This window comes from Bufo bufo, chromosome 6 (assembly GCF_905171765.1).
Source record: "Bufo bufo chromosome 6, aBufBuf1.1, whole genome shotgun sequence".
NCBI classification, from domain to species: domain Eukaryota; kingdom Metazoa; phylum Chordata; class Amphibia; order Anura; family Bufonidae; genus Bufo; species Bufo bufo.
In genome coordinates, this window is record NC_053394.1 from 405556538 (window position 1) to 405581877 (window position 25340).

The following is a 25340-nucleotide window of genomic DNA, read 5'->3' on the forward strand; positions in this document are numbered from 1 at the left end:
AAGTATTACTTTACTGAGAGAGTAGTGGATGCATGGAATAGCCTTCCTGCAGAAGTGGTAGCTGCAAATACAGTGAAGGGGTTTAAGCATGCATGGGATAGGCATAAGGCCATCCTTCATATAAGATAGGGCCGGGGGCTATCAATAGTATTCAGTATATTGGGCAGACTAGATGGGCCAAATGGTTCTTATCTGCCGACACATTCTATGTTCTATGTTCTATCTGTAGAAGGCTGAGAAGATCTTGTGTTCAGTCTTGTTTTATCCACCAGTATTATATGTTTTATCCTTGTGTAATGAGAAAGGTAGAGATGGCAGAATTACAGCTAACCATAGACATTACATGTTGTCTGGATATTCTCACCGTTTTCTGGTTATGGAGACTGCTGTTCGGAATAAGTAACCAACAGGTTGGATTTATACAGGAGACCTGCAGATATTTGTGTCAGATAATTAAAAGAAGTGGACATGGATCCACTGTGTCTATTAAGCAGATTTGACTTGAGGATACTCCTAAGGGCTTTATACACTGCCTGTCCAAAAAAAAAGTCGCCACCAAAAATAAACCTTTAGCTTTGATTATGGCACGCATTCGCTGTGGCATTGTTTCGATAAGCTTCTGCAATGTCACAAGATTTATTTCCATCCAGTGTTGCATACATTTTTCACCAAGATCTTGCATTGATGATGGTAGAGTCTGACTGCTGCGCAAAGCCTTCTCCAGCACATCCCAAAGATTCTCAATGGGGTTAAGGTCTGGACTCTGTGGTGGCCAATCCATGTGTGAAAATGATGTCTCATGCTCCCTGAACCATTCTTTCACAATTTGAGCCCGATGAATCCTGGCATTGTCATCTTGGAATATGCCCGTGCCATCAGAGAAGAAAAAATCCATTGATGGAATAACCTGGTCATTCAGTATGTTCAGGTAGTCGGCTGACCTCATTCTTGGAGCACATACTGTTGCTGAACCTAGACCTGACCAACTGCAGCAACCCTAGATCATAGCACTGCCCCCACAGGCTTGTACAGTAGGCACTAGGCATGATGGGTGCATCACTTCATCTGCCTCTCTTCTTACCCTGATGCGCCCATCACTCTGGAACAGGGTAAATCTTGACTCATCAGACCACATGACCTTCTTCCATTGCTCCAGAGTCCAATCTTTATGCTCCCTAGCAAATTGAAGCCTTTTTTCTGGTTTGCCTCACTGATTAGTGATATTCTTACGGCTACACAGCTGCTCAGTCCCAATCCCTTGTGTTCCCTTCGCATTGTGCGTGTGGAAATGCTCTTACTTCCACTGTTAAACATAGCCCTGAGTTCTAGTGTTGTTTTTCTTTGATTTGATTTCACCAAACGTTTAATTGATCTCCGATCACAATCATTCAGGATTTTTTTCCAGCCACATTTCTTCCTCGAATACGATGGGTCCCCACTATCCTTCCACTTTTTAATAATGCGTTGGACAGTTCTTAACCCAATTTTAGTAGTTTCTGCAATCTCCTTAGATATTTTCTCTGCTTGATGCATGCCAATGATTTGACCCTTCTCAAACAGACTAACGTCTTTTCCACGACCAAGAGATGTGTCTTTCGACATGGTTGCTTAAGAAATTTGAAGCAACTCATTGCACCATTTGGGGTTAAATTACTTGTTGCCAGCTGAAAGATAATCGCCCATGCAGTAATTATCCAATAGGAGGCTCATAACTATTTGCTTAGTTAAATCCAGGTGGCGACTTTTTTTTTTTGACAGGCAGTGTATAAGTGGCCTCCTGGTCTTTACCCTTCAACCCCTGTACAGGAATGTGGACTGTACTGCATGGAAACCACTAGGCCTCTGGCTCTTGAAGTAGTATCTGTACAAGTGGCAGCAAACTCACTGGGGTCAAGAGAAATCTGTGCTGGGCACCAAGAGATCAAACAGAACCAAAGGCAAGTAGAGGCCAAGGCAGGCAGAGTAGGTTTAGTCCAATAAACAGTCTCATGTCAGGGTGGGCATCTCAGGGTCAGAATGGAGAACAGATCAGGTCAGACATCGAAAGGAAAAATGCAGAAGTCAGTACACAGAACATGCTAACAGCACAGCCTGTGTGGGAGGTCAGAGTTATTCCAGCAGGTGGGACCACCGGGCAAGGAGAAAGGGACGTCGGTGGGACCAGACTACTGGAGACCTGAAGCTATGGAGTGGGCGTGCTCACCAGCAGTAGAGGAGCAGCTGCAGGCATGGACCACCGCCTTAACAGATAACTGCTTTCATTTCATCACTGCTTGTCATTCTAATTACTGATCTTTCTGGTCATACAAAACCTTCCACACGACTTCTCCAACCTTCTGATGACTTTTAAAGTATTTATTTCACAGCTTGTGAATCCGGGTGAAGATCTGAACATTATATATGTTACAGAGACATATGTGAGGGGTGATGAGCAGAGTATAGAGGACATTCCTTCAGATATCCGCCCAGGTGAGTAGTAACCACTAAATAAAGCAGAGAAGACTCACAGATTCTGCTTCTTCACTGGATACTGATTCCTCATTCCATTGTCAGGTACTGGTGGCAGTTTGGGGGGCACATACTTGACTCTGACAGGTTACCTTTACTAGCACACAATACTTCACACTACATGGGGTCCTACAGTATTGATCAGTAGTTTGGGTTTATCACCTATTCTTCTAACTTCTATGAACCCTCTTTCAGCAGTACTTAGAGCAGGGTTTCTCAACTCCGATCCTCGGGACCCACCTACCGGTCAGGATTTGAGATTATCCCACAGAACAAATACCTGTGGTAAGTCCTGATGCATATCACCTGTTAAATACTAAGGAAATTCTGAAAACATGACTGGTAGGTGGGCCCTGAGAACTGGAGTTGAGAAATCCTGACTTAGAGGACTCACTTACAATTCAAAAATTTAGGGAATCAGGGCGAGCCTTATGGCAGAGCCACCACCGGAGCAGGGTAAACAGGGGGAATAGAAAGATACAACACTGATCATTAGCAGCTGCTTGTCTATCAGTAAAGATATCATAATGTCGTGGAGTAAGGAAATAATCCACAGGACACAATCCCCAGTGGTCAGTGACAGCTTGCTGTGCTGTTCTGCTAACCCCTTCCTTCAACACTATCCCCCACCTTCTCTCAGTACTCCCAATCTGACTATATGGGGCCCCAAAATACCTGATGGTGGCTGTCTAATGATCCCCTTGTAGACACTTCAGGGAGCAAATTGTGAGCATAGTCATGGTATGACATGACAGCATATAGAATTATTGTATGTGCGGAGCGGTTTTATATGTGTGCAGTTCTAATTTTGCTGTATTTTGCCGTTACTGAAATCTTAGGCATAAATTCGAAACCCAGAAGTGTCCTCGTTCTGTCACCCAAACACGGAGGGGGAAATATATCAGTCACCTATAGGCTACATCAAGTAGTCCAAAAAAAAATTCTTCTCTAATGTCTGATTCACACAACTGTGATCAGCATGGGACATTTATGATAATCAGTTCGTATCTGAAACATCATGTGAGCAAAGTACAATAGAGTCACAATCACATACTAACTGACTGCTTCATAAATCTCTGTGGTATACTCATTTTGGGACATGAGAGTCGTGGTCGGCCTGTGAAATGCAGTCGACACATGGCACATGTTTCCCTGGCCGATCAGGTTTGTGAGAATAAGCCATAACTGTTGCCTTTAAGAATGAGCTAACCGATTCATAACAAACTGGGTTTGCTATGAATTTCACAAAAAATTGAGATGCCAGTGCAGAACAAGCAGAACGTCATTCTATGTTGAGGTATTAATGAGGGTGGATGCAGTGTCCGACAGAAAACGATCTTAATATACAGAGTCACAAGCAAGCATCTCTTCTAGTGTAACAGGGACAGTGTAGGGGAAAAAATAGAAAGAAATAATTGAGGGTCTTCGATCAGGGAAATCAGTTTGAGTGAATGAAAGTTTGAGGGGCTTAGGCACAGTGCTTAATAATACAGCTGCTGCAGATCCTCATTCTTGCGGTTATGCGCTACAAAACTAGCCAGAACAGAGAGACTGTTTATTTTTCCCCTAAAACCTCAAGTTTTTACATATTATTACCAGCATAACAGCTGCTGAGTAACTGCACATTTCTTCCTGAGTGCATTATGGGATGGAGGGGGTTGTTGATCCAGGAAGTTATTCTGATTGCCTGACTGGATTTGAGAAGGAATTTGTTCCCCTAAAATGAGGAAAATTGGCCTTTATCTCAGAGTTTTTTTTTGCCTTCCCCTTGATCAACTTGCTAGATAACAGGCTGCACTGGATGGACAGATGTCTCCTATGTGGTGAACACCGTAACAAAAAAAAATTGGCTCAATCTCTATTGTAGGTCATCCCCGATGTGTTGGAAGTCACGATTCTGTTAGATAGGGTAAGCAGGCGCAGTACAGAGTCAAAATGCAAGTTCTTAACTCAAAACTTCAGTGTTTATTCACACTTGAGGCAATTGCACAAAACAGCACGTAACTTTGCAGTCTTGGTGTTAATTCACACACAATGGAAAGTTCATACAACACAAGTCACCTTGCTGGCAGTTATGCCTCCAGTAGTCCACAGCAGGCTTTAGGGGGCCTTTTTCCCCAGCGCGCGGCTCTCAGCCCTCCAGCACGGCACAAAGCCTCAGATCCCAAAAACAGAGACATCTCTGCTGAGCCCAGCTGCCTATTTAAGGACAGACAGGTGCTGCCAAAACCCAGCCTAGACCATGGGGAGTAGTCACCCACCCAGAACTTTGACTACTCCCAGTAAGAGCTGTCCCGGATCAGCTATTTCCAGCCATACTAGCTAGCAAGGTATCAAATAGCAACTGCTGCTGACACAGAAAACTGGCTTTTACTCCACCAAGGCCAGGAACCTCAGTGACACATATCTATCAACTACGATGATTCCTTGTACTTTCTTACAGCAGCTAGTCAAGTTATTCCAAACCATACTCACCCAACCATGCCGTGATGGGCCTTGCTTAGTGTGCTGGGGCATAGTGATGCTGAAAAAGAAAAGGGTGTTCCCCAAACAGTTTCTCTAAAGCTGGAAGCATACAGTTGTCCAAAATAACATAGCCAAATTCACACTGCTCAATGTGATGACTGTCCTAAAATGTAATCAACTCAGCGTGTCTAAGTGTGGTTCTTTGATTTCTATGACAGATCTTTTATATTCATCCTCCTTCTACACTTCTGCTGCTTATTGTAGTTCTACAAGTTTGTAGGAGACAACATAATAAAAGTTCCATCTTCCCCCCATGTGTCTCCCCTCCAGCTCTATAAACATACAGAAGCTATCGCAGATAGTGTAATAAGCCAGGGGTCAGTAAGATGTTTCCCTTTAATACGCTTACAATATCTTAAAGAAGCCATCAGGATAAAACCCTGGGTCATGTGAGTACTTGGTGTGCAGCATATTGGACTATATTGTGAATTTGGACTATTTTGCTTTGGATACACAAAATTACTCTATTTTTCTTAAGCTGCTAGCTCCGATTGTCACCTTCACCATTTTTTTAATGAGATTTTAGTTAATTAATTTTCCAAAATGTCTTGGTATGCTGAAGCCTTAAGATTTCCCTTCACTTTGTACATGACCTTACTGTTCCTCTCCTTTGCTCTGTTCTGTGCTGAAATGTATGTAGCCGTCAGTTGGTGAGATGGACACCGCCTAATAGCACTGACTCACAGGCCCCTTCATGATTCTCCACTGAGCATTTCACTAGAAAACAGTGGTGTTAGACACATAGAAACATGAACTTATGAAAATGGTTCAAGACTGGAAAATACAAGAGAACAGGCTGGTGACCTATCATCATGATCTACTGGTCCTGGCTACTGTTAGATTGTGATCTGTTTTCCCACCACTGTCAGTTAAAATTTTTATTTTGCTCCATGCCTTGTAATTTGTATGGGATTTATGTATAGAAATGTTATAAAATATTAATATAATGTTAAGGTTATACTATATAAAAATAATAAAATTTGTTTTACTTTTGGCAGATGACTATACCAGGAGCTCAGAGGAACATCTCATATCTTCAGATTTTAAGGCAGATGATCATGGTATCAAGCAAGATACATATAAAGAGCATGCCATTATCCCAGATGTAGGCTCCATCAGACACAGCAAATATCTATCATCTGATGCTTTGGATCGGGTCCAGTGTTCTGATTCATCAGAGACTGTTATTCAAAATAAAAGTTATGGAAGGAGTGTTCAATTTCAAAGAACTTACACAGGGGAGAAGGCTTTTTTATGTTCAAAATGTGGACAATATTATAGTGATAAATCAGCTCTTGTTAAGCATCAGAGAATTCATATGGAGGAGAAGCCTTTTTCATGTTCAGAATGTGACAAATGCTTTAACTATAAATCACAACTTATTATACATGAGAGAATTCACACAGGGGAGAAGCCGTTTTCATGCTCAGAATGTGGAAAACATTTTAACTCTAAATCACATGTTATTATACATGAGAGAATTCACACAGGGGAGAAGCCATATTCCTGTTCAGAATGTGGAAAACGTTTTAACCGTAAATCAAGTCTTGTTAAACATGAGAGAATTCACACATGGGAGAAGCCATATTCATGTTCAGAATGTGGAAAATGTTTTAGTGATAAATCAGATCTTCTTAAACATGAGAAAATTCACACAGGGGAAAAGCGATTTTCATGTTCAGAATGTATAAAATGTTTTACAAATAAATCACATCTTGTTACACATCTGAAAATTCACACAGGGGAGAAGCCATTTTCATGTTCAGATTGTGGAAAATGTTTTAACCAGAAATCGTCTCTTGTTATACACAAGAGAATTCACACAGGAGAGAAGCCATTTTCATGTTCAGAATGTGAAAAACGTTTTAACCACAAATCAGATCTTGTTAAACATGAGAGAATTCACACAGGGGAGAAGCCATATTCATGTTCAGAATGTGAAAAACTTTTTAACCGTAAATCACTTCTTGTTAAACATGAGAGAATTCACACAGGGGAGAAGCCATATACATGTTCAGAATGTGGGAAATCTTTTTCAGATAAATCACATCTTGATAAACATAAGCGAATTCACACATGGGAGAAGCCATATTCATGTTCAGAATGTAAAAAAAGTTTTAACCGTAAATCACATCTTGTTACACATCAGAGAATTCACACAGGGGAGAAGCCATTTTCATGTTCAGATTGTGAAAAACGTTTTAGCCATAAATCCGATCTTATTATACATGGGAGAACTCACACAGGGAAGAAGCCATTTTTATGTTCAGAATGTGGAAAATGCTTTACAGATAAATCACATCTTGTTAAACATGAGAGAATTCACACAGGAGAGAAGCCATATTCATGTTCAGAATGTGAAAAACGTTTTAACCATAAATCACATCTTGTTACACATCAGAGAATTCACACAGGGGAAAAGCCATATTCATGCTCACAATGTGGAAAATGTTTTAACCGTAAATCACATCTTGTTACACATAAGAGAATTCACACAGGAGAAAAGCCATTTTCATGTTGAAAATTTAATAAATCTTTCAACCATAAGGCAAGACTTGTTGCATATCATAGAGGACACACACACAGGGGAGAAGTATTTTTGGTGCCCAGAGTATGAGAAATGTTTTACTCAGAAATCAGTTCATGTTGATCATCAAATAATTCAGAGGAGAAGCCACTTTGATATGCGGTATTTGGAAAGTATTTTAACCAAAAGTCAGTTCTAATTGCACATTTAAGAACTTACACATAAAATATTTTCACGCCCAGAATGTGGGAAATGTTTTATCCACAAATCACATTAAACATTAATCCCTTAAAGAGGACCTTTCACTTGTATAAACTATGTGAACTCAGTATGCTGCCATATAGAGCGGCGCCCGGGGATCTCACTGCACTTACTATTATCCCTGGGCGCCGCTCCGTTCTCCCGTTATGCCCTCCGGTATCTTCGCTTTGTAAGTTATAGTAGGCGGGTCTTCCCTTGTCCTGTGAGCGTCTCCTTCTCCTAGGCTGCAGCGCTGGCCAATCGCAGCGCACAGCTCACAGCCTGGGAGGTTTTTTTCTCCAAGGCTGTGAGCTGTGCGCTGCAATTGGCCAGCGCTGCAGCCTAGGAGAAGGAGACGCCCACAGGACAAGGGAAGACCCGCCTACTATAACTTAAGGAGCAAAGGTACCGGAGCCTATAACGGGAGAACGGAGCGGTGCCCGGGGATAATAGTAAGTGCAGTGAGATCCCCGGGCGCCGCTCTATATGGCAGCATACACAGTTCACATAGTTTATACAAGTGAAAGGTCCTCTTTAAGGACCAAACCTGTTTTGACCTTAAGGAGCAATCTAGTATGTCTGAATATATCCAGAGATAATTCTGTTTTGTGTATCTAAGTAATTGTTATATATATTTTTTTATCACATTTAGTACTGCATTTTGATGGTAAAAATTATGTTTATGTGGTTTGTATTTTCATAATAAAATCTTAATAAAATCTTAAATATTGACATAATATATACATATACAGTACAGACCAAAAGTTTGGACACACCTTCTCATTCAAAGAGTTTTCTTTATTTTCATGACTATGAAGGCATCAAAACTATGAATTAACACATGTGGAATTATATACATAACAAACAAGTGTGAAACAACTGAAAATATGTCATATTCTAGGTTCTTCAAAGTAGCCACCTTTTGCTTTGATTACTGCTTTGCACACTCTTGGCATTCTCTTGATGAGCTTCAAGAGGTAGTCCCTTGAAATGGTCTTCCAACAGTCTTGAAGGAGTTCCCAGAGATGCTTAGCACTTGTTGGCCCTTTTGCCTTCATTCTGCGGTCCAGCTCATCCCAAACCATCTCAATTGTGTTCAGGTCCGGTGACTGTGGAGGCCAGGTCATCTGGCGCAGCACCCCATCACTCTCCTTCATGGTCAAATAGCCCTTACTTTCAAAGTTTTTCCAATTTTTCGGCTGACTGACCTTCATTTCTTAAATTCATTCGTTTTTCTTTACTTAGCTGCTTTTTTCTTGCCATAATACAAATTCTAACAGTCTATTCAGTAGGACTATCAGCTGTGTATCCACCTGACTTCTCCTCAACGCCACTGATGGTCCCAACCCCATTTATAAGGCAAGAAATCCCACTTATTAAACCTGACAGGGCACACCTGTGAAATGAAAACCATTTCAGGGGACTACCTCTTGAAGCTCATCAAGAGAATGCCAAGAGTGTGCAAAGTTGTAATCAAAGCAAAAGGTGGCTACTTTGAAGAACCTAGAATATGACATATTTTCAGTTGTTTCACACTTGTTTGTTATGTATATAATTCCACATGTGTTAATTCGTAGTTTTGATGCCTTCAGTGTGAATCTACAATTTTCATAGTCATGAAAATAAAGAAAACTCTTTGAATGAGAAGGTGTGTCCAAACTTTTGGTCTGTACTGTATACTACTCACAAAAAGTTAGGGATATTTGGCTTTCGAGTGAAATTTATGGAAAATGTAAAAATTTCACATTCCAGTGATATTATATCATGAAAGTCAGGCATTTAAGTAGAAGCAGCAATGGTAATTTCCTAACCTCAAACAATTTATTGAAACAAAAGCCAACAACAGTGGTGGCTATACTGCCACAAAAATGTCAATGTCTCAATAACTTGTCATGTAGCCTTGAGCATCAATTACTGCTTGACAACGACGTCTCATGCCGTTCACAAGTCGACTTATTGTCTGCTGAGGCAATGACCCAAGGGAGGCCCTTGGGTCATTGAGGTTCGAGGTACAGAGTTGCGAGCCTCTACATGGCAACAAAGCTGATCCTATAGATTTTCAATGGGATTCAGGTCTGGAGAAAGTGCAAGCCACTCCATTTGAGGTACCCCAGTCTCCAGCAGCCATTCCCTAATGATGCGACCTTGATGAGCTAGAGCACTGTCGTCCATGAAGATGAAATTAGGCCCGTGTTGTCTATGCAGTGGCACAATGACTGGATTAATGATATTATTCAAGTAGTATGGGCTTGTCACTGCACCATTCACAAAGTGTAGGGCAGTCTTGTATTGACTAGACACACCTGCCCACACTGTAACACCACCACCACCAAAGGTTCTTCTGGTGACAACAGTGGCTGATGCATAGCGCTCTCCTTGACATCTCCAACATGGTTGGTGGTCATCATTTCTGCTCAGCATGAATCGACTTTCATCCGTGAATAGCACTAAGGCCCACTGGTCCCTCGTCCAGAGTAGATGTTCCCTGGCCCATCAAGAAGATGATGCCTGTGTCTGGTGGTTTCGTCAGGTACCCTTGCAGGTCATCTAGCATGCAGACCATGTTAATGTAAATGGTTCCAAATGGTCTGATATGACACTTAGGTGCCTCTCACCTCCCTTAAATGTGCCTGGAGTTGTGTGGCATTCATCATCCGGTTCCACAGGGCATTGTTCACAATGAAGCATTCATCAATGTGGGATGTGGCCAAAGGACTTCCACTTCTATTCCTTTCTGTGACTCTTTAAGACTCTCTGTATCTCTGTTGCAACCTGCTGATGACACTGTGTAATACTCTAAGCTCAGTGACCACTTCAGTCTGAGAACATCCTGCTTGAAGCCTTGGCGAGGTACCGCTGATCAATTGTTAGGTGTTGTATTGGTCTCATGATGTAAAAATGTGAACAACATGATAAGGAGGACTGTTTAAATACCATTTCTAATTGTACCAGAAAATTTATTGTGTGACTCATGGATTAAACACCTGTTGAGAATTTTGCCATTAAGGTCCTTGTTAGAGAACACCAAGTTATGCAAATAGTACTGAAATGTTTAACAGTTAGACATGTGCATTCAAAACTTTGGAGAAGGTCACATTAAATTCACCTGTAAAGGTTAGAGTGCATTTTAGGTCCATCCTGAAATTTCACCCACAAGCCAAATATCCCTAACTTTTTGTGAGTAGTGTATATATACAAATGTGTCATCGCTACCGCTCCCTTATTTCGCAATTCGTTACTAACTAAACACGATTTTATCTCCCACAGTCTATCAATACACACCAATGCCAGTAGATGGCGGTGTTGAGTTAAAGTTAATATCGCTATCCGGCTCCTGATACAGCCCGTAGTCATCCCGACATTATACAGGAGCCGGGCGATGGCACCTCAACTGTATATGGTGTTAAGTCAATGGGGACGGATCCGTTTACATTGATACAATATTGGTGCAATTGTAAACGTATCCTTCCCCCATTGACTTTCAATGTAAAGTCAGGAGTCCCTATTAATATACCATCGGATCAGAGTTTTCTCCAATCCGATGGTATATTTTAACTTGAAGCGTCCCCATCACCATGGGAACGCCTCTATGTTAGAATATACCATCGGATTTGAGTTAGATCGTGAAAACTCAGATCCGACAGTATATTCTAACCCAGAGGTGTTCCCATTGTGATGGGGACGCTTCAAGTTAGAATATACTAAGAACTGTGTACATAACTGCCCCCTGCTGCCTGGCAGCACCCGATCTCTTACAGGGGGCTGTGATCCGCACAATTAACCCCTTAGGTGCCGCACCTGAGGGGTTAATTGTGCGGATCTCAGCCCCCTGATCGGGTGCTGCCAGGCAGCAGGGGCCAGACCCCCCTCTCTCCCCAGTATTAAAAGCATTGTGGCCAGTGCGCCCCCCCTCCCTCCCTCCCCCCCCAGTATTAAAAGCACTCTGGTGAACAGCTAGCGGGGTTAAAAATAGGGCTGGAGGGGTTAAAAATTTATAAAAAATAATTTAACTCACCTTAATCCACTTGTTTGCGCAGCCCATCTTCTCTTCTGTCTTCTTCTGTGCTGTGCACAGGAAAAGGACCTGTGGTGACGTCACTACGCTCATCACATGGTCCGTCACATGATCTTTTACCATGGTGATGGATCATGTGATGACCGGAGTGACGTCACCACAGGTCCTTTTCCTGCACACAGCAAAGAAGAAGACAGAAGAGAAGCCGGGCTGCGCGATCAAGTGGATTAAGGTGAGTTAAATTATTTTTTATTAATTTTTAACCCCTCCAGCCCTATTTTTAACCCTGCTAGCTGTTCACCAGAGTGCTTTTAATACTGGGGAGGGAGGGAGGGGGGGCCGCACTGGCCACCAATGCTTTTAATCCTGGGGAGGGAGGGAGGGGGGCCGCACTGCCACCAATGCTTTTAATACTGGGGAGGGAGGGAGGGGGGGCCGCACTGGCCACCAATGCTTTTAATACTGGGGAGGGAAGGAGGGGGGGTGGCCGCACTGGCCACCAATGCTTTTAATACTGGGGAGGGAGGGGGGGGCTGCACTGCCACCAATGCTTTAAATACTGGGAAGGGATGGAGGGGGGGCCGCACTGGCCACCAATGCTTTGAATACTGGGAAGGGATGGAGGGGGGGCCGCACTGGCCACCAATGCTTTTAATACTGGCAAGGGAGGGAGGGGGGCCGCACTGGCCACCAATGCTTTTAATACTGGCAAGGGAGGGAGGGGGGCCGCACTTGCCACCAATGCTTTTAATACTGGGGAGAGAGTCTGGCCCCTGCTGCCTTGCAGCACCCGATCAGGGGGCTGAGATCTGCACAATTAACCACTCAGTTGCAGCACCTGAGGGGTTAATTGTGCGGATCACAGCCCCCTGTAAGAGATCGGGTGCTGCCAGGCAGCAGGGGCAGTTATGTACACAGTTCTTAGTATATTCTAACTTGAAGCGTCCCCATCACTATGGGAACGCCTCTGTGTTAGAATATACTGTCGGATCTGAGTAAAATTATTTTTTATATTTTTTTAACCCCTCCAGCGCTATTGTACTAGGCATTCTGTATTCAGAATGCTATTATTTTCCCTTATAACCATGTTATAAGGGAAAATAATAATGATCGAGTCTCCATCCGGATCATCTCCTAGCAACCGTGCACTTGCGGATGCTTGTGACTTTCACGCAGCCTCATTCACTTCTATGGGGCCTGCGTTGTGTGGAAAACGCAAAATATAGAGCATGCTGCGATTTTCACGCAACGAACAAGTGATGCATGAAAATCACCGCTCGTGTGCATAGCCCCATAGAAATGAATGGGTCAGGATTCAGTGCGGGTGCAATGCGTGCGTTCACCTCACGCATTGCACCCGCGCGGAATACTCGCCTGTGTGAACTCAGCCTTAATGTAATGTCCACATATAAATATTGGAATGGCTTAGGTTCAGAGTGTATATACTGTACAGTGTATCTACTGTATTTATGTATAAATATATATATATATATATATATATATATATATTGCTGGCAATCATGGATCTTGTGTAGTGGTTATCTGCTCACTACAGTACTATTATATGGTAGTAATAAAATGTGCAATTGTATTTTTCTATTTTTTTGTTATCTTTTTCTATACAGGGATTTTTGTGATTTTATGCACAGTAAATTATTTAAATCGTGAGCCGACCATCGATCCTATATTTAAATATATGCAAAAGGATAGGCACAGTACTTTCTTATTTATTCTGTTTTGTCCATAGTGATAGTGCCAACATTACAATAAAAGATGGACACTTTACTTTCAGTGAGTCTGCGATGCCGAGATAACACCTGGTGTTATCAAAATCCAATCCACTTGTACAGTCACAGATCTAAAGACATACTGTACACTAATTGAGCGGTGTATACAGATCTACAATAGAATGGTGGATACAGATACAGTACTGTATATAATAGAGCGGTGTATACAGATATATTATACAGATTTATTATGCAAATAAATCCCAGTCTTCACTGAGAGAACATCCTGCAGTGGTTATCATACTGGTTAATGAAACCTGGCATTCTATTCATTAACCAGGAGGTGCAGGATGAACAGTGATACAGGTTGAACTTATGCACTAAAAAGGGTCATGCTGTGGTGGCAAGGACATGAGGGGGAGTTCTAGTACTCCTTATTACTGTATTTTTTATTTTTTTTACCTTCTACCTTACTACAGTATTTAAATACTGGGTACAGATTATGTCACCGAGCTCTCCATTTATGTATATAGAGAAAAACAAATAATAATATACATTATATCTTCTTATTAACGAAGATAGAAAATATAGCGCTATATTCTCTATCTTAGTTAATTCTAGCAAGCAATTTTTATTTATTATTTGTTTTTTCTCTGTATACATCAAATTTATTAGGCAAGTTGTATTTTTGAGGATTAATTTTATTATTGAACAACAACCATGTTCTCAATGAACCCAAAAAACTCATTAATATAAAAGCTGAATATTTTTGGAAGTAGTTTTTAGTTTGTTTTTAGTTTTAGCTATTTTAGGGGGATATCTGTGTGTGTAGGTGACTATTACTGTGCATAATTATTAGGCAACTTAACAAAAAACAAATATATACCCATTTCAATTATTTATTTTTACCAGTGCAACCAATATAACATCTCAACATTCACAAATATACATTTCTGACATTCAAAAACAAAACAAAAACAAATCAGTGACCAATATAGCCACCTTTCTTTGCAAGGACACTCAAAAGCCTGCCATCCATGGATTCTGTCAGTGTTTTGATCTGTTCACCATCAACATTGCGTGCAGCAGCAACCACAGCCTCCCAGACACTGTTCAGAGAGGTGTACTGTTTTCCCTCCTTGTAAATCTCACATTTGATGATGGACCACAGGTTCTCAATGGGGTTCAGATCAGGTGAACAAGGAGGCCATGTCATTAGATTTTCTTCTTTTATACCCTTTCTTGCCAGCCACGCTGTGGAGTACTTGGACGCGTGTGATGGAGCATTGTCCTGCATGAAAATCATGTTTTTCTTGAAGGATGCAGACTTCTTCCTGTACCACTGCTTGGTAGGTGTCTTCCAGAAACTGGCAGTAGGACTGGGAGTTGAGCTTGACTCCATCCTCAACCCGAAAAGGCCCCACAAGCTCATCTTTGATGATACCAGCCCAAACCAGTACTCCACCTTGCTGGCGTCTGAGTCGGACTGGAGCTCTCTGCCCTTTACCAATCCAGCCACGGGCCCATCCATCTGGCCCATCAAGACTCACTCTCATTTCATCAGTCCATAAAACCTTAGAAAAATCAGTCTTGAGATATTTCTTGGCCCAGTCTTGACGTTTCAGCTTGTGTGTCAGCCTTTCTTACCTTGGCCATGTCTCTGAGTATTGCACACCTTGTGCTTTTGGGCACTCCAGTGATGTTGCAGCTCTGAAATATGGCCAAACTGGTGGCAAGTGGCATCTTGGCAGCTGCACGCTTGACTTTTCTCAGTTCATGGGCAGTTATTTTGCGCCTTGGTTTTTCCACACGCTTCTTGCGACCCTGTTGACTATTTTGAATGAAACGCTTGATTGTTCGATGATCATGCTTCAGAAGCTTTGCAATTTTAAGAGTGCTGCATCCCTCTGCAAGATATCTCACTATTTTTGTCTTTTCTGAGCCTGTCAAGTCCTTCTTTTGACACATTTTGCCAAAGGAAAGGAAGTTGCCTAATAATTATGCACACCTGATATAGGGTGCTGATGTCATTAGACCACACCCCTTCTCATTACAGAGATGCACATCACCTAATATGCTTAATTGGTAGTAGGCTTTCGAGCCTATACAGCTTGGAGTAAGACAACATGCATAAAGAGGATGATGTGGTCAAAATACTCATTTGCCTAATAATTCTGCACTCCCTGTACAGTATATTTAGCATATCCAAAGCTACAGGTTGTCTGTTATCACTATGAGGGAGTGGTCTACCAAGATACCATGGATAAATAAAATAAAAAGAATTAAACAGAGTTTCCCCTTCCCACCTCTATTTCTGGTTTGGTGTTACACATTTGGTGTGTTACCCTCCCCCCTCCCCCAGCTAAAGAAAGTACTATATGCACTACGTTTTTTTTTTTCTTTGAGAACAATAGATGACAGCAGTTGTGAGTCCAATGGTTTGAAGCACTCTTTATTTTTGTTAGGAACTGTAGCTGTGCTCATGCTAAGCCCAGTTACAGGGCTAACTACTGTACAATTGACTAACTGTACATTCATATATTTATGTATCGATCACAATTATGATTCAGTACATCGAGAATATTAGACTATATATTTGCATATGCAGCTCTATAATATATCTGTATACACCGCTCCATTATGTCTTTACCGGATTTATTGCGGTCTACTGCATACAGATATATAATGGAGCGGTGTATACAGATATATAATGAAGTGTTGTATACAGATATGTAATGGAGCAGTGTACAGTATACAGATATATAATATAGTGGATACAGAGTGTATTTATTAGCTATGTTCCTATAGTGGCTGAATGCTAATACAGTATCGAAAAACAACATGTACAGTATGGATAGATTTGTATTTAGCAAAGCCTTTTGATCATTTCCTCCTTGCCGGCAGCCCCCACCGACCCCCCCCCCCCTTCTGCCAGGACAATTCCCACACCTTTTCTTGCTATTCTTAACCCCTTAAGGACACATGACGTACCGGTACGGCATGTTTCCCGAGTCCTTAAGGACACATGGCGTACCGGTATGTCATGTGTTGTTCCGATCACTGCCGCCCGGCGGGCTGTTGGGCCTTTTTATAGGTAAATGCATTGATATCCAATTCATTATTGTCAAAATGGATGTTCATTTCCTTTAAGAGCCATGCTCGACTATAGTTGCAATTTTGTATGTCTTGAGTAGGCCAAATTAAGGTCACACAAAGGTTTATACTCTTCAGTGTTATCCTTCTCATGAATGTACCAGTCTGAGAAGAATCCGCCTTGTTTACTTACTTAAATTTATGACAGGGGATAAGATAAGAAGCAGCTGGTGATAATTACCTATACAATTAGGCATTTATTAATGAAGCAAAATATATAATATGTATGTATTCATTTATTGAGCCTTAGTTAGTCCTTAGCATAAGACAATCAGTAGGACATATATATATTTGTTAATATTATATTGTTATATGTTACGAAGACAACATGTATCCAATATATTATATATATATTTCTCATTAGGGGAATATCTGTCTCAAGAAGAGTGTCTGTGAAGATGTGTGTTTTGTAACAATTAATCACATCTTTGGTATGACAGAGGAGGTACTGATATCTCTGTGAGAAAACAAGCCATTTACGATCCATAAATTAAGTGTGAGAAATGTTCAGAGAGACGCCTAGAGGTCTGTCTCTAATTGCTACAAGTGTCAGAATTAATCCCTATGGCTTTGAATTAAAGCTTCTAAGGTCAAAATGTATATTCAGACTTATATAAGTTAACCCTTTATGCTATGATGCAGATAGTTTATACAGCAGTGCCACCTAGGTATCAGTAGGTGACATTACAACAGTAGCAAAAGAGCATTCTGGGTAAGGTTATGATGTCACATTTATTATCAATGGTCACACCCATCCGACAATGATTGGAAAGTTCCAAACCAGGAAGGTGTGTCTAACTGATAAGTTTATGGTCATAAGCCATACGCAGAAGGTAAAAGAAAGAAAGAAAGAAAGAGAAGGGAGAAGGAAGGAGAAAGAAGGAAGGAGAGGAGAAGTTGAGGTCTATCAAGATGAAAGCCATGGTGAGATGTGCTATGATGGACCACCCAGCTTTCCTAGGAGCAGAAGTGAGATTCCTACTAGGACTTGGTAAGAGACACAGAAAATGATATTTCATTTTATTAAGACTAATTTGATAGTGTGGGTGAAATTATACCATCTAGATGGGCGAATAAATAAATGATTAAATAAATTGATCATCTCCTTATTGAGATGTAGTCTTAGGATATTGTGAGGCTTCATTCTACCTGCAGAAGAATCTAGACTCATAATCTAGCAAAACATTAAATAAATGCTTATATATATATATTGATAGAACATTCTTCGCCAAGCTAAGTGATGGATTCCCACAAGGAAGATTTGTTTCAAATCCTTCCCATTAAAGATCCTAGATCCCTGTTATTTGTCTTAATAGTCTTACCAAAAAGTGTATGTGAAAATAGTCCAGGATGGGGCGGAAGGATAAAGTTATCTCTTCTAAGTTATATCCTTGAATGGATTTGCCCATCTTGAAGTCATGTGATGTGTAGTTGGTTAGGGGGGGGGGGCAGAATGTTTTTAGCATTCTATAATGATGTCTAGGATTAGACATGCACATCCTGATATCATGAGGTTTTCTCTGAACAGAAGTAATATATATAACTTATGTTCATATTTTGATATCCTAACCTAATAATAGCTTGGTTATAATGTGACAAGTTATTTCCACTCACATGTATTGTTAAGCTTGTAATGCTTTATATTAACGCTATATATATTCATTTGCATGTATCTTTATGTTTATTTACTTATATATGTTTATAACCTTGTAACCAATAAATCTGCATATTTTTATAATACCTGTGTATTATTGTATAATGCAAAACTACATTTTATCATTAACATCATCTCACGTCAAAAATAACTTATTTATCTGAGGAAATAGTCGGACTCAGATGTGAATTGTATCAATTAGGTTGTCTACAATTCACCAGGTCATGATTTTAAGAATTTATGACAAATTTTATAAATTTAATTTTTTAATGATTAATAATTTTTATGACCATAATTAATAATTCTTAATTGAATTATTACCCACCGACAGGGCGGTGATCGGAACAAGGTGCCTGCTCAAATCATTGAGCAGGCACCTCGGCTAAATGCGCGGGGTGGGTCCCGTGACCCCCCGTGTCGGCGATCGCAGCAAACCGCAGGTCAATTCAGGCATAGATCTGTTCAGACAAAGTGTAAGTAAAATACAGTACAATACACTATATAGTGTACTGTACTGTATTATACAGACATCAGACCCACTGGATCTTCAAGAACCAAGTGGGTCTGGGTCAAAATAAAATAAAATAAAAAGTGAAAAAAGTAAAGTAAAAAAAACAAAAAACATTTATCACTGAATAAAAAAATAAAAAAATAAATACACTACACATATTAGGTATCGCCGCGTCCGTAACGACCTGATCTATAAAACGGTCATGTTACTTTCCCCGCATGGTGAACGCCATAAAAAAAGAAAAAAAAAAAACTATGAGGAAATTGAAATTTTGCCCACCTTACTTCCCAAAAAAGGTAATAAAAGTGATCAAAAAAGTTGCATGTACGCCAAAATAGTACCAATCAAACCGTCATCTCATCCCGCAAAAATCATACCCTACCCAAGATAATCGCCCAAAAACTGAAAAAAATATGGCTCTTACACTATGGAAACACTAAAACACGTTTTTTTTTGTTTCAAAAATGAAATCATTGTGTAAAACTTACATAAATAAAAAAAAGTATACATATTAGGTATCGCCGCGTCCGCATAGACCGGCTCTATAAAAATATCACATGACCTAACCCCTAAGGTGACCACCGTAAAAAAATAAAAATGGTGTAAAAAAAGCCATTTTTTGCCATCTTACGTCACAAAAAGTGTAATAGCAAGTGATCAAAAAGTCATATGCACCCCAAAATAGTGCCAATAAAATCGTCGTCTCATCCCACAAAAAATGATACCCTACTTAAGATAATCGCCCAAAAACAGAAAAAACTATGGCTCTTAGACTTGAGACACTTAAACATTTTTTTTGTTTCAAAAATGAAATTATTGTGTAAAACTTACATAAATAAAAAAATTGGATACATATTAGGTATCGCCGCGTCCGTGACAACCTGCTCTATAAAATTACCACATGATCTAACTTGTCAGATGAATGTTGTAAATAACAAAAAAAAAACTGCCAAAAAAAGCTATTTCTTGTTACCTTGCCGCACAAAAAGTGTAATATAGAGCAAACAAAAATCATATGTACCCTAAACTAGTACCAACAAAACTGCCACACTATCCCGTAGTTTCTAAAATGGGGTCACTTTTTTGGAGTTTCTACTCTAGGGGTGCATCAGGGGGGCTTCAAATGGGACATGGTGTCAAAAAAACAGTCTAGCAAAATCTGGCTTCCAAAAACCATACGGCGCACCTTTCCCTCTACGCCCTACTGTGTGCCCGTACAGTAGTTTACGGCCACATATGGGGTGTTTCTGCAAACCACAGAGTCGGGGCAATAAATATAGCATTTTGTTTGGCTGTTATCCCTTGCTTTGTTACTGGAAAAAATTGATTAAAATGGAAAATTTGCCAAAAAATCTAAATTCTGAAATTTTATCACCATTTGCCATTAACTCTTGTGGAACATCTAAAGGGTTAACGACGTTTATAAAATCTGTTTTGAATAGCTTGAGGGGTGCAGTTTCTAGAATGGGGTCATTTTTGGGTGGTTTCGATTATGTGAGCCTCACAAAGTAACTTCAGACCTGAACTGGTCCCTAAAAAGTGGGTTTTTGAAAATTTCTGAAAAATTTCAAGATTTGCTTCTAAACTTCTAAGCCTTGTAACATCCCCCACAAATAAAATATCATTCCCAAATTGATCCAAACATGAAGTAGACATATGGGGAATGTAAAGTAATAACTATTTTTGTAGGTATTACTATGTATTATAGAAGTAGAGAAATTGAAACTTGGAAAATTGCAATTTAAAAAAAAATTTGGGTAAATTTGGTATTTTTTTATAAATAAAAATGAATTTTTTTGACTTCATTTTACCAGTGTCATGAAGTACAATATGTGACGATAAAACTATCTCAGAATGGCCTGGATAAGTCAAGGTGTTTTAAAGTTATCACCACTTAAAGTGACACTGGTCAGATTTGCAAAAAATGGCCTGGTCCTTAAGGTGAAATAAGGCTGTGTCCCTAAGGGGTTAATGTTGGATCTCTTTCTCCACAATTGTGCAATGGAAGCCTAATATGAATTATGATGTTAATACTGACACCATTAAACAAATAATATTGTTACATGAAAAACTAAAATAAATAAATAAATACTACTCCATATTATAGCCTAAACTGTGCCTTTTTAGACTGGGTTAATGCGGTAATAGCAATCACTATTGTGCCATAATAATCTATCTATCTCATATCTATCTTTCTACATAGAAATGACGAAAAACGGGCAGCTCTCCGGACTTGTGGAAATTCAGTGATGTTTATTCAGTGCAATGCAGCATTTCAGCCCTCACAATGGAGCCTTTGTCAAGCTAATAAACTAGTGCTCTCAACATATTTAAATAGGTGGTTCTCATTATAATTACATAATTGCTCATTAAAACATATTTCACAAATATCAGTACAAAACATGATTATACAGATCATTAAAATACATCGGTGTACATGAATCATCATTATATCAACATGGTATATACATAGTGGAAAACCAACTTTACCACATGCCCAAATCTGTGTTAAATACACAAATATTTACCAATTGCCTCATAAAGTGCAGCTGTGCTAAATTGTGTTAAAGTACATATCAATTTAGAAAAATTAAAAGAGGGACAAACCCACAACACGAGACTCCACACTGCGATCCGGTATTGGCGTCCCCTGGCGTATTGATTTTTTAGAGCCATCAAGTTGAAGATCTGGTTCAATAAACAGTCCACTGAGGTTCCAGCAGCTGGGTCCAATAGCGGTTCAGAACTTACACTTAATGATATACAACTTCACCTTAAAAGTGATTTCACACCTGTTGTTAATCATGTGGCCGTGGATACGTTTATTAATGCAGTTAGGTTAGATTTAAAGACCTTAAAAGCATCAGGGGTTGAAGGGATGTGTGTAAAGAGAAATATGAAAGCGGAGGAGACCAAAGCCCTGAAGGAACTCTCCACTAACCCTTGTCTGACCATTAAACCGGCAGACAAGGGTGGGGCTGTGGTGGTTATGAACACAACTGACTATGTGGATGAGATATATCGCCAGTTGAATGATGAAAATGTTTACCGTAGGCTTCCAGGTGACCCTAAGTTTGAATTTCTGAAGAAAATCCGTAGGGTCCTGGATTCCGCTAGGGAGGAGGGTGTAATTGATGACAAGTTGCATTCTTTTCTCTATGTGGAACGGCCAAGAACTCCGGTAATATATGTACTACCAAAAATCCACAAGTCATTGGTTTCTCCACCCGGCCGGCCCATAGTATCGGGCATTGGTTCACCGTTTTCTCAGATTGCCATCTTTTTGGACAGGATACTGTCACCTTATGTTGTGAAAGCCAAGTCATACATAAGGGATACTACACACTTCCTTAATGAAATCAGCAATGTACAGCTCCCGACACATGTCATTTTAGCATCATTTGATGTTGTGAGTCTGTACACATCCATCTCACATGTGAGGGGGGTGGATGCAGTCAGAAATTGTCTGGCTGATTCACCATACTCCATGGAATGTAGAGAGTTTCTGACCACGCTATTGGATATTGTGCTCACCTGTAACTATTTTTTGTTTCAGGATGAGTTCTTTATCCAATTGCATGGTACCGCAATGGGCTCAAATGTGGCGCCCAATTACGCGAACATTTATATGGTCCATCTAGAGGAGATGTACGTCTATGTTAGCCACCACTTCAGACAAGTGCTGGGGTGGTGGCGTTACATAGACGACATCTTCCTGTTGTGGACAGGTTCCATTGAGGGGTTACATCAGTTTGGTGACTTCCTCAATGGGATTGACCCTGAGGTCAAATTCACATTGGTTTTTTCTGAAACCCATATCGAGTTCCTTGATGTGACAGTGTGTAGACGAGGAGACTCTCTACACACGGATCTTTTTACTAAAAAAACTGATAAAAACACATTGCTTCAATACAACAGTTGTCATCCCAGGAGCATGGTGAGATCATTACCCTATAGCCAGCTGCTTAGGGTCAGGAGGATAGTACAGGGTGAAGAAGATACCATTGATAGACTCACCACAATGGGTGAAAAATTTATCAAAAGGGGATACCCTAAGAAACTGATAGAACAACATAAGGTGAGGGCTATGCAACAGCCTAGGAAAACCCTCTTGGAAAAGGGGACGAATGAGGTAAAGGACACCAAACGTATCCCGTTTATAACCCGGTTCTCACCCCTGAGTGACAAAATCGGTAATATTTTGAAGGGACATTGGCCCATATTGGGCAGTAACTTCAGAAACATTCCCGAATTTGCCAACCCTCCAATGATGTCTTATAAACGTACACGCAATATTAAAGATCACCTTGTACGGGCTGACATCGGGACTAAAAAGATTGCATTCAGTACATACTTTGGTGCATCCAGGAAGGGTTGTTTTCCTTGTCATGGGTGTGTGAATTGCCCACTCATGTTAAGGGGTGCACATTTTGTGCACCCACAGACAGGAGAGGAGTATATGATTAAACATCACTTGACCTGTGACTCCTCCTATGTAGTATACTTGTTGGAGTGCCCCTGTCATCTCCTTTATGTAGGAGAGACTACATGGGATGTCAAGACAAGATTGAATCATCACAGATACACCATTAGGAAGAAGAGACTAGATTTACCGGTGTCCAAACATTTCACGGAAGCATTACATACTGAAAAAGACCTGCGCTTCAGGGTCATTGACCAGATCGCCATGCCACGACGGGGGGGGTGACAGGTCAGTGATGCTGAAGCAGCGGGAACTATATTGGATTTTCCAATTGCAAACCCTAAAACCCCGCGGACTCAATGTTGATTTTAGGGTGACTTAGCTGGGCGCCGGTGGGATACGTGTCTTCTATCTGAGAATGTGTGGGTTAGGATTGTGCTCTCTATTTATTTTCCCTTTTTTTGTCTTCCTTTTCTATAGATTATCATGATGGAGAATTTGATTCCAATTGAGAGGACAACGCCCAACATGGGATCCCCTTGCGATCACTGTATATGTCCTTTGAATGAATTTTTCACTTTCTGCACATATCTCTCCATTTATATATTTTCTCTTTTTCATGACTTAGGATCTGAGACCAATGAATTGCATGACATTCATGTCAGGAATTTTGCGGTGATGTTGGTGGGACAGAGGAGGTTAGGTGTGGTTGATGGATGTAGGAGCAGGTGACATGGGACACGAGAGTGCCCTGTCTCCTGTTTCCCACAGGTGCATGCACCCAGAGATGGCTGCGTGTACCTGTGATAGACATTCTCCTCCACACCGTCCCCAATATGACCATAGGAGACGGGGATGTTGTTACGGGAGCCTGGCTATGATATGGTCTAGGTTCCTTGTGACGCTGGAGATTGTGCACTGGATTCATCTGAGTGCATATTTCCAGGTACATCGCCTGTCCCCAGATGGCCACTGTTCCCGATTTCCGCATACAAATATCGTTACTATGGTCACATAGTGACGACAACATTGATTTCCGCCCCCCATGGTCACTTAGTGACGACAGCATTGGTCTCCGCCCCTCGGTACATGCGCAGCAGTGTGATACTGCTGGGATGACGTGTTTCTCACAGCCGCGCAAAGCGCATGCGCGAGAAATGGAGAGGACTCGCGAGCTTAGTGTGCGTCCCGGCGACTGCGTATGGGTACGAGTTTGAGCGTTCTATGCGCATGCGCGGGACGCAACGGGATCTCGCGATCTAATGATGCAGACTGGCGCCTGCGCAATGGACGCCAGGGGACGCCAATACCGGATCGCAGTGTGGAGTCTCGTGTTGTGGGTTTGTCCCTCTTTTAATTTTTCTAAATTGATATGTACTTTAACACAATTTAGCACAGCTGCACTTTATGAGGCAATTGGTAAATATTTGTGTATTTAACACAGATTTGGGCATGTGGTAAAGTTGGTTTTCCACTATGTATATACCATGTTGATATAATGATGATTCATGTACACCGATGTATTTTAATGATCTGTATAATCATGTTTTGTACTGATATTTGTGAAATATGTTTTAATGAGCAATTATGTAATTATAATGAGAACCACCTATTTAAATATGTTGAGAGCACTAGTTCATTAGCTTGACAAAGGCTCCATTGTGAGGGCTGAAATGCTGCATTGCACTGAATAAACATCACTGAATTTCCACAAGTCCGGAGTGCTGCCCGTTTTTCGTCATTTCTATTGGTGTTGTTCTGTGTCCAGGAACATTGGTGGATTTGCACCCGGCATCTTATAGAGTGCTGCTGATTGTTTTTGCTTTATCTTTCTACATATCAATCTATCTGTCTACCTAATTAATGCAGTATCATCGCAGGATCATAGTGGCAGTAGTATATTAATAAATCAATACAGCTGCAGCGCTGGGTAAGTTTTAAAATACACCAAAAATTAACAGGCAAAAATAGACCAATATATACAGCGTTGCTGCTATATTGATTTATTATCTATAAATATATTTATATATAATTATATTATATATAAATTTACATA

General features: G+C 40.6%; 1 protein-coding gene across 1 annotated transcript; it reads left to right on the forward strand.

Moving 5' to 3' along the window:
* The first annotated feature begins 2177 nt into the window (after positions 1–2177).
* On the forward strand, positions 2178–23796 carry LOC121005783 (zinc finger protein 436-like). Its single transcript, XM_040438548.1, has 6 exons — positions 2178–2469; positions 6033–7157; positions 7326–7357; positions 21566–22042; positions 22418–22442; positions 23765–23796. The coding sequence occupies exons 1-6, from the start codon at positions 2340–2342 to the stop codon at positions 23794–23796; spliced, it is 1821 nt and encodes a 606-aa protein (XP_040294482.1). The 5' UTR covers positions 2178–2339.
* Positions 23797–25340: the final 1544 nt, after the last annotated feature.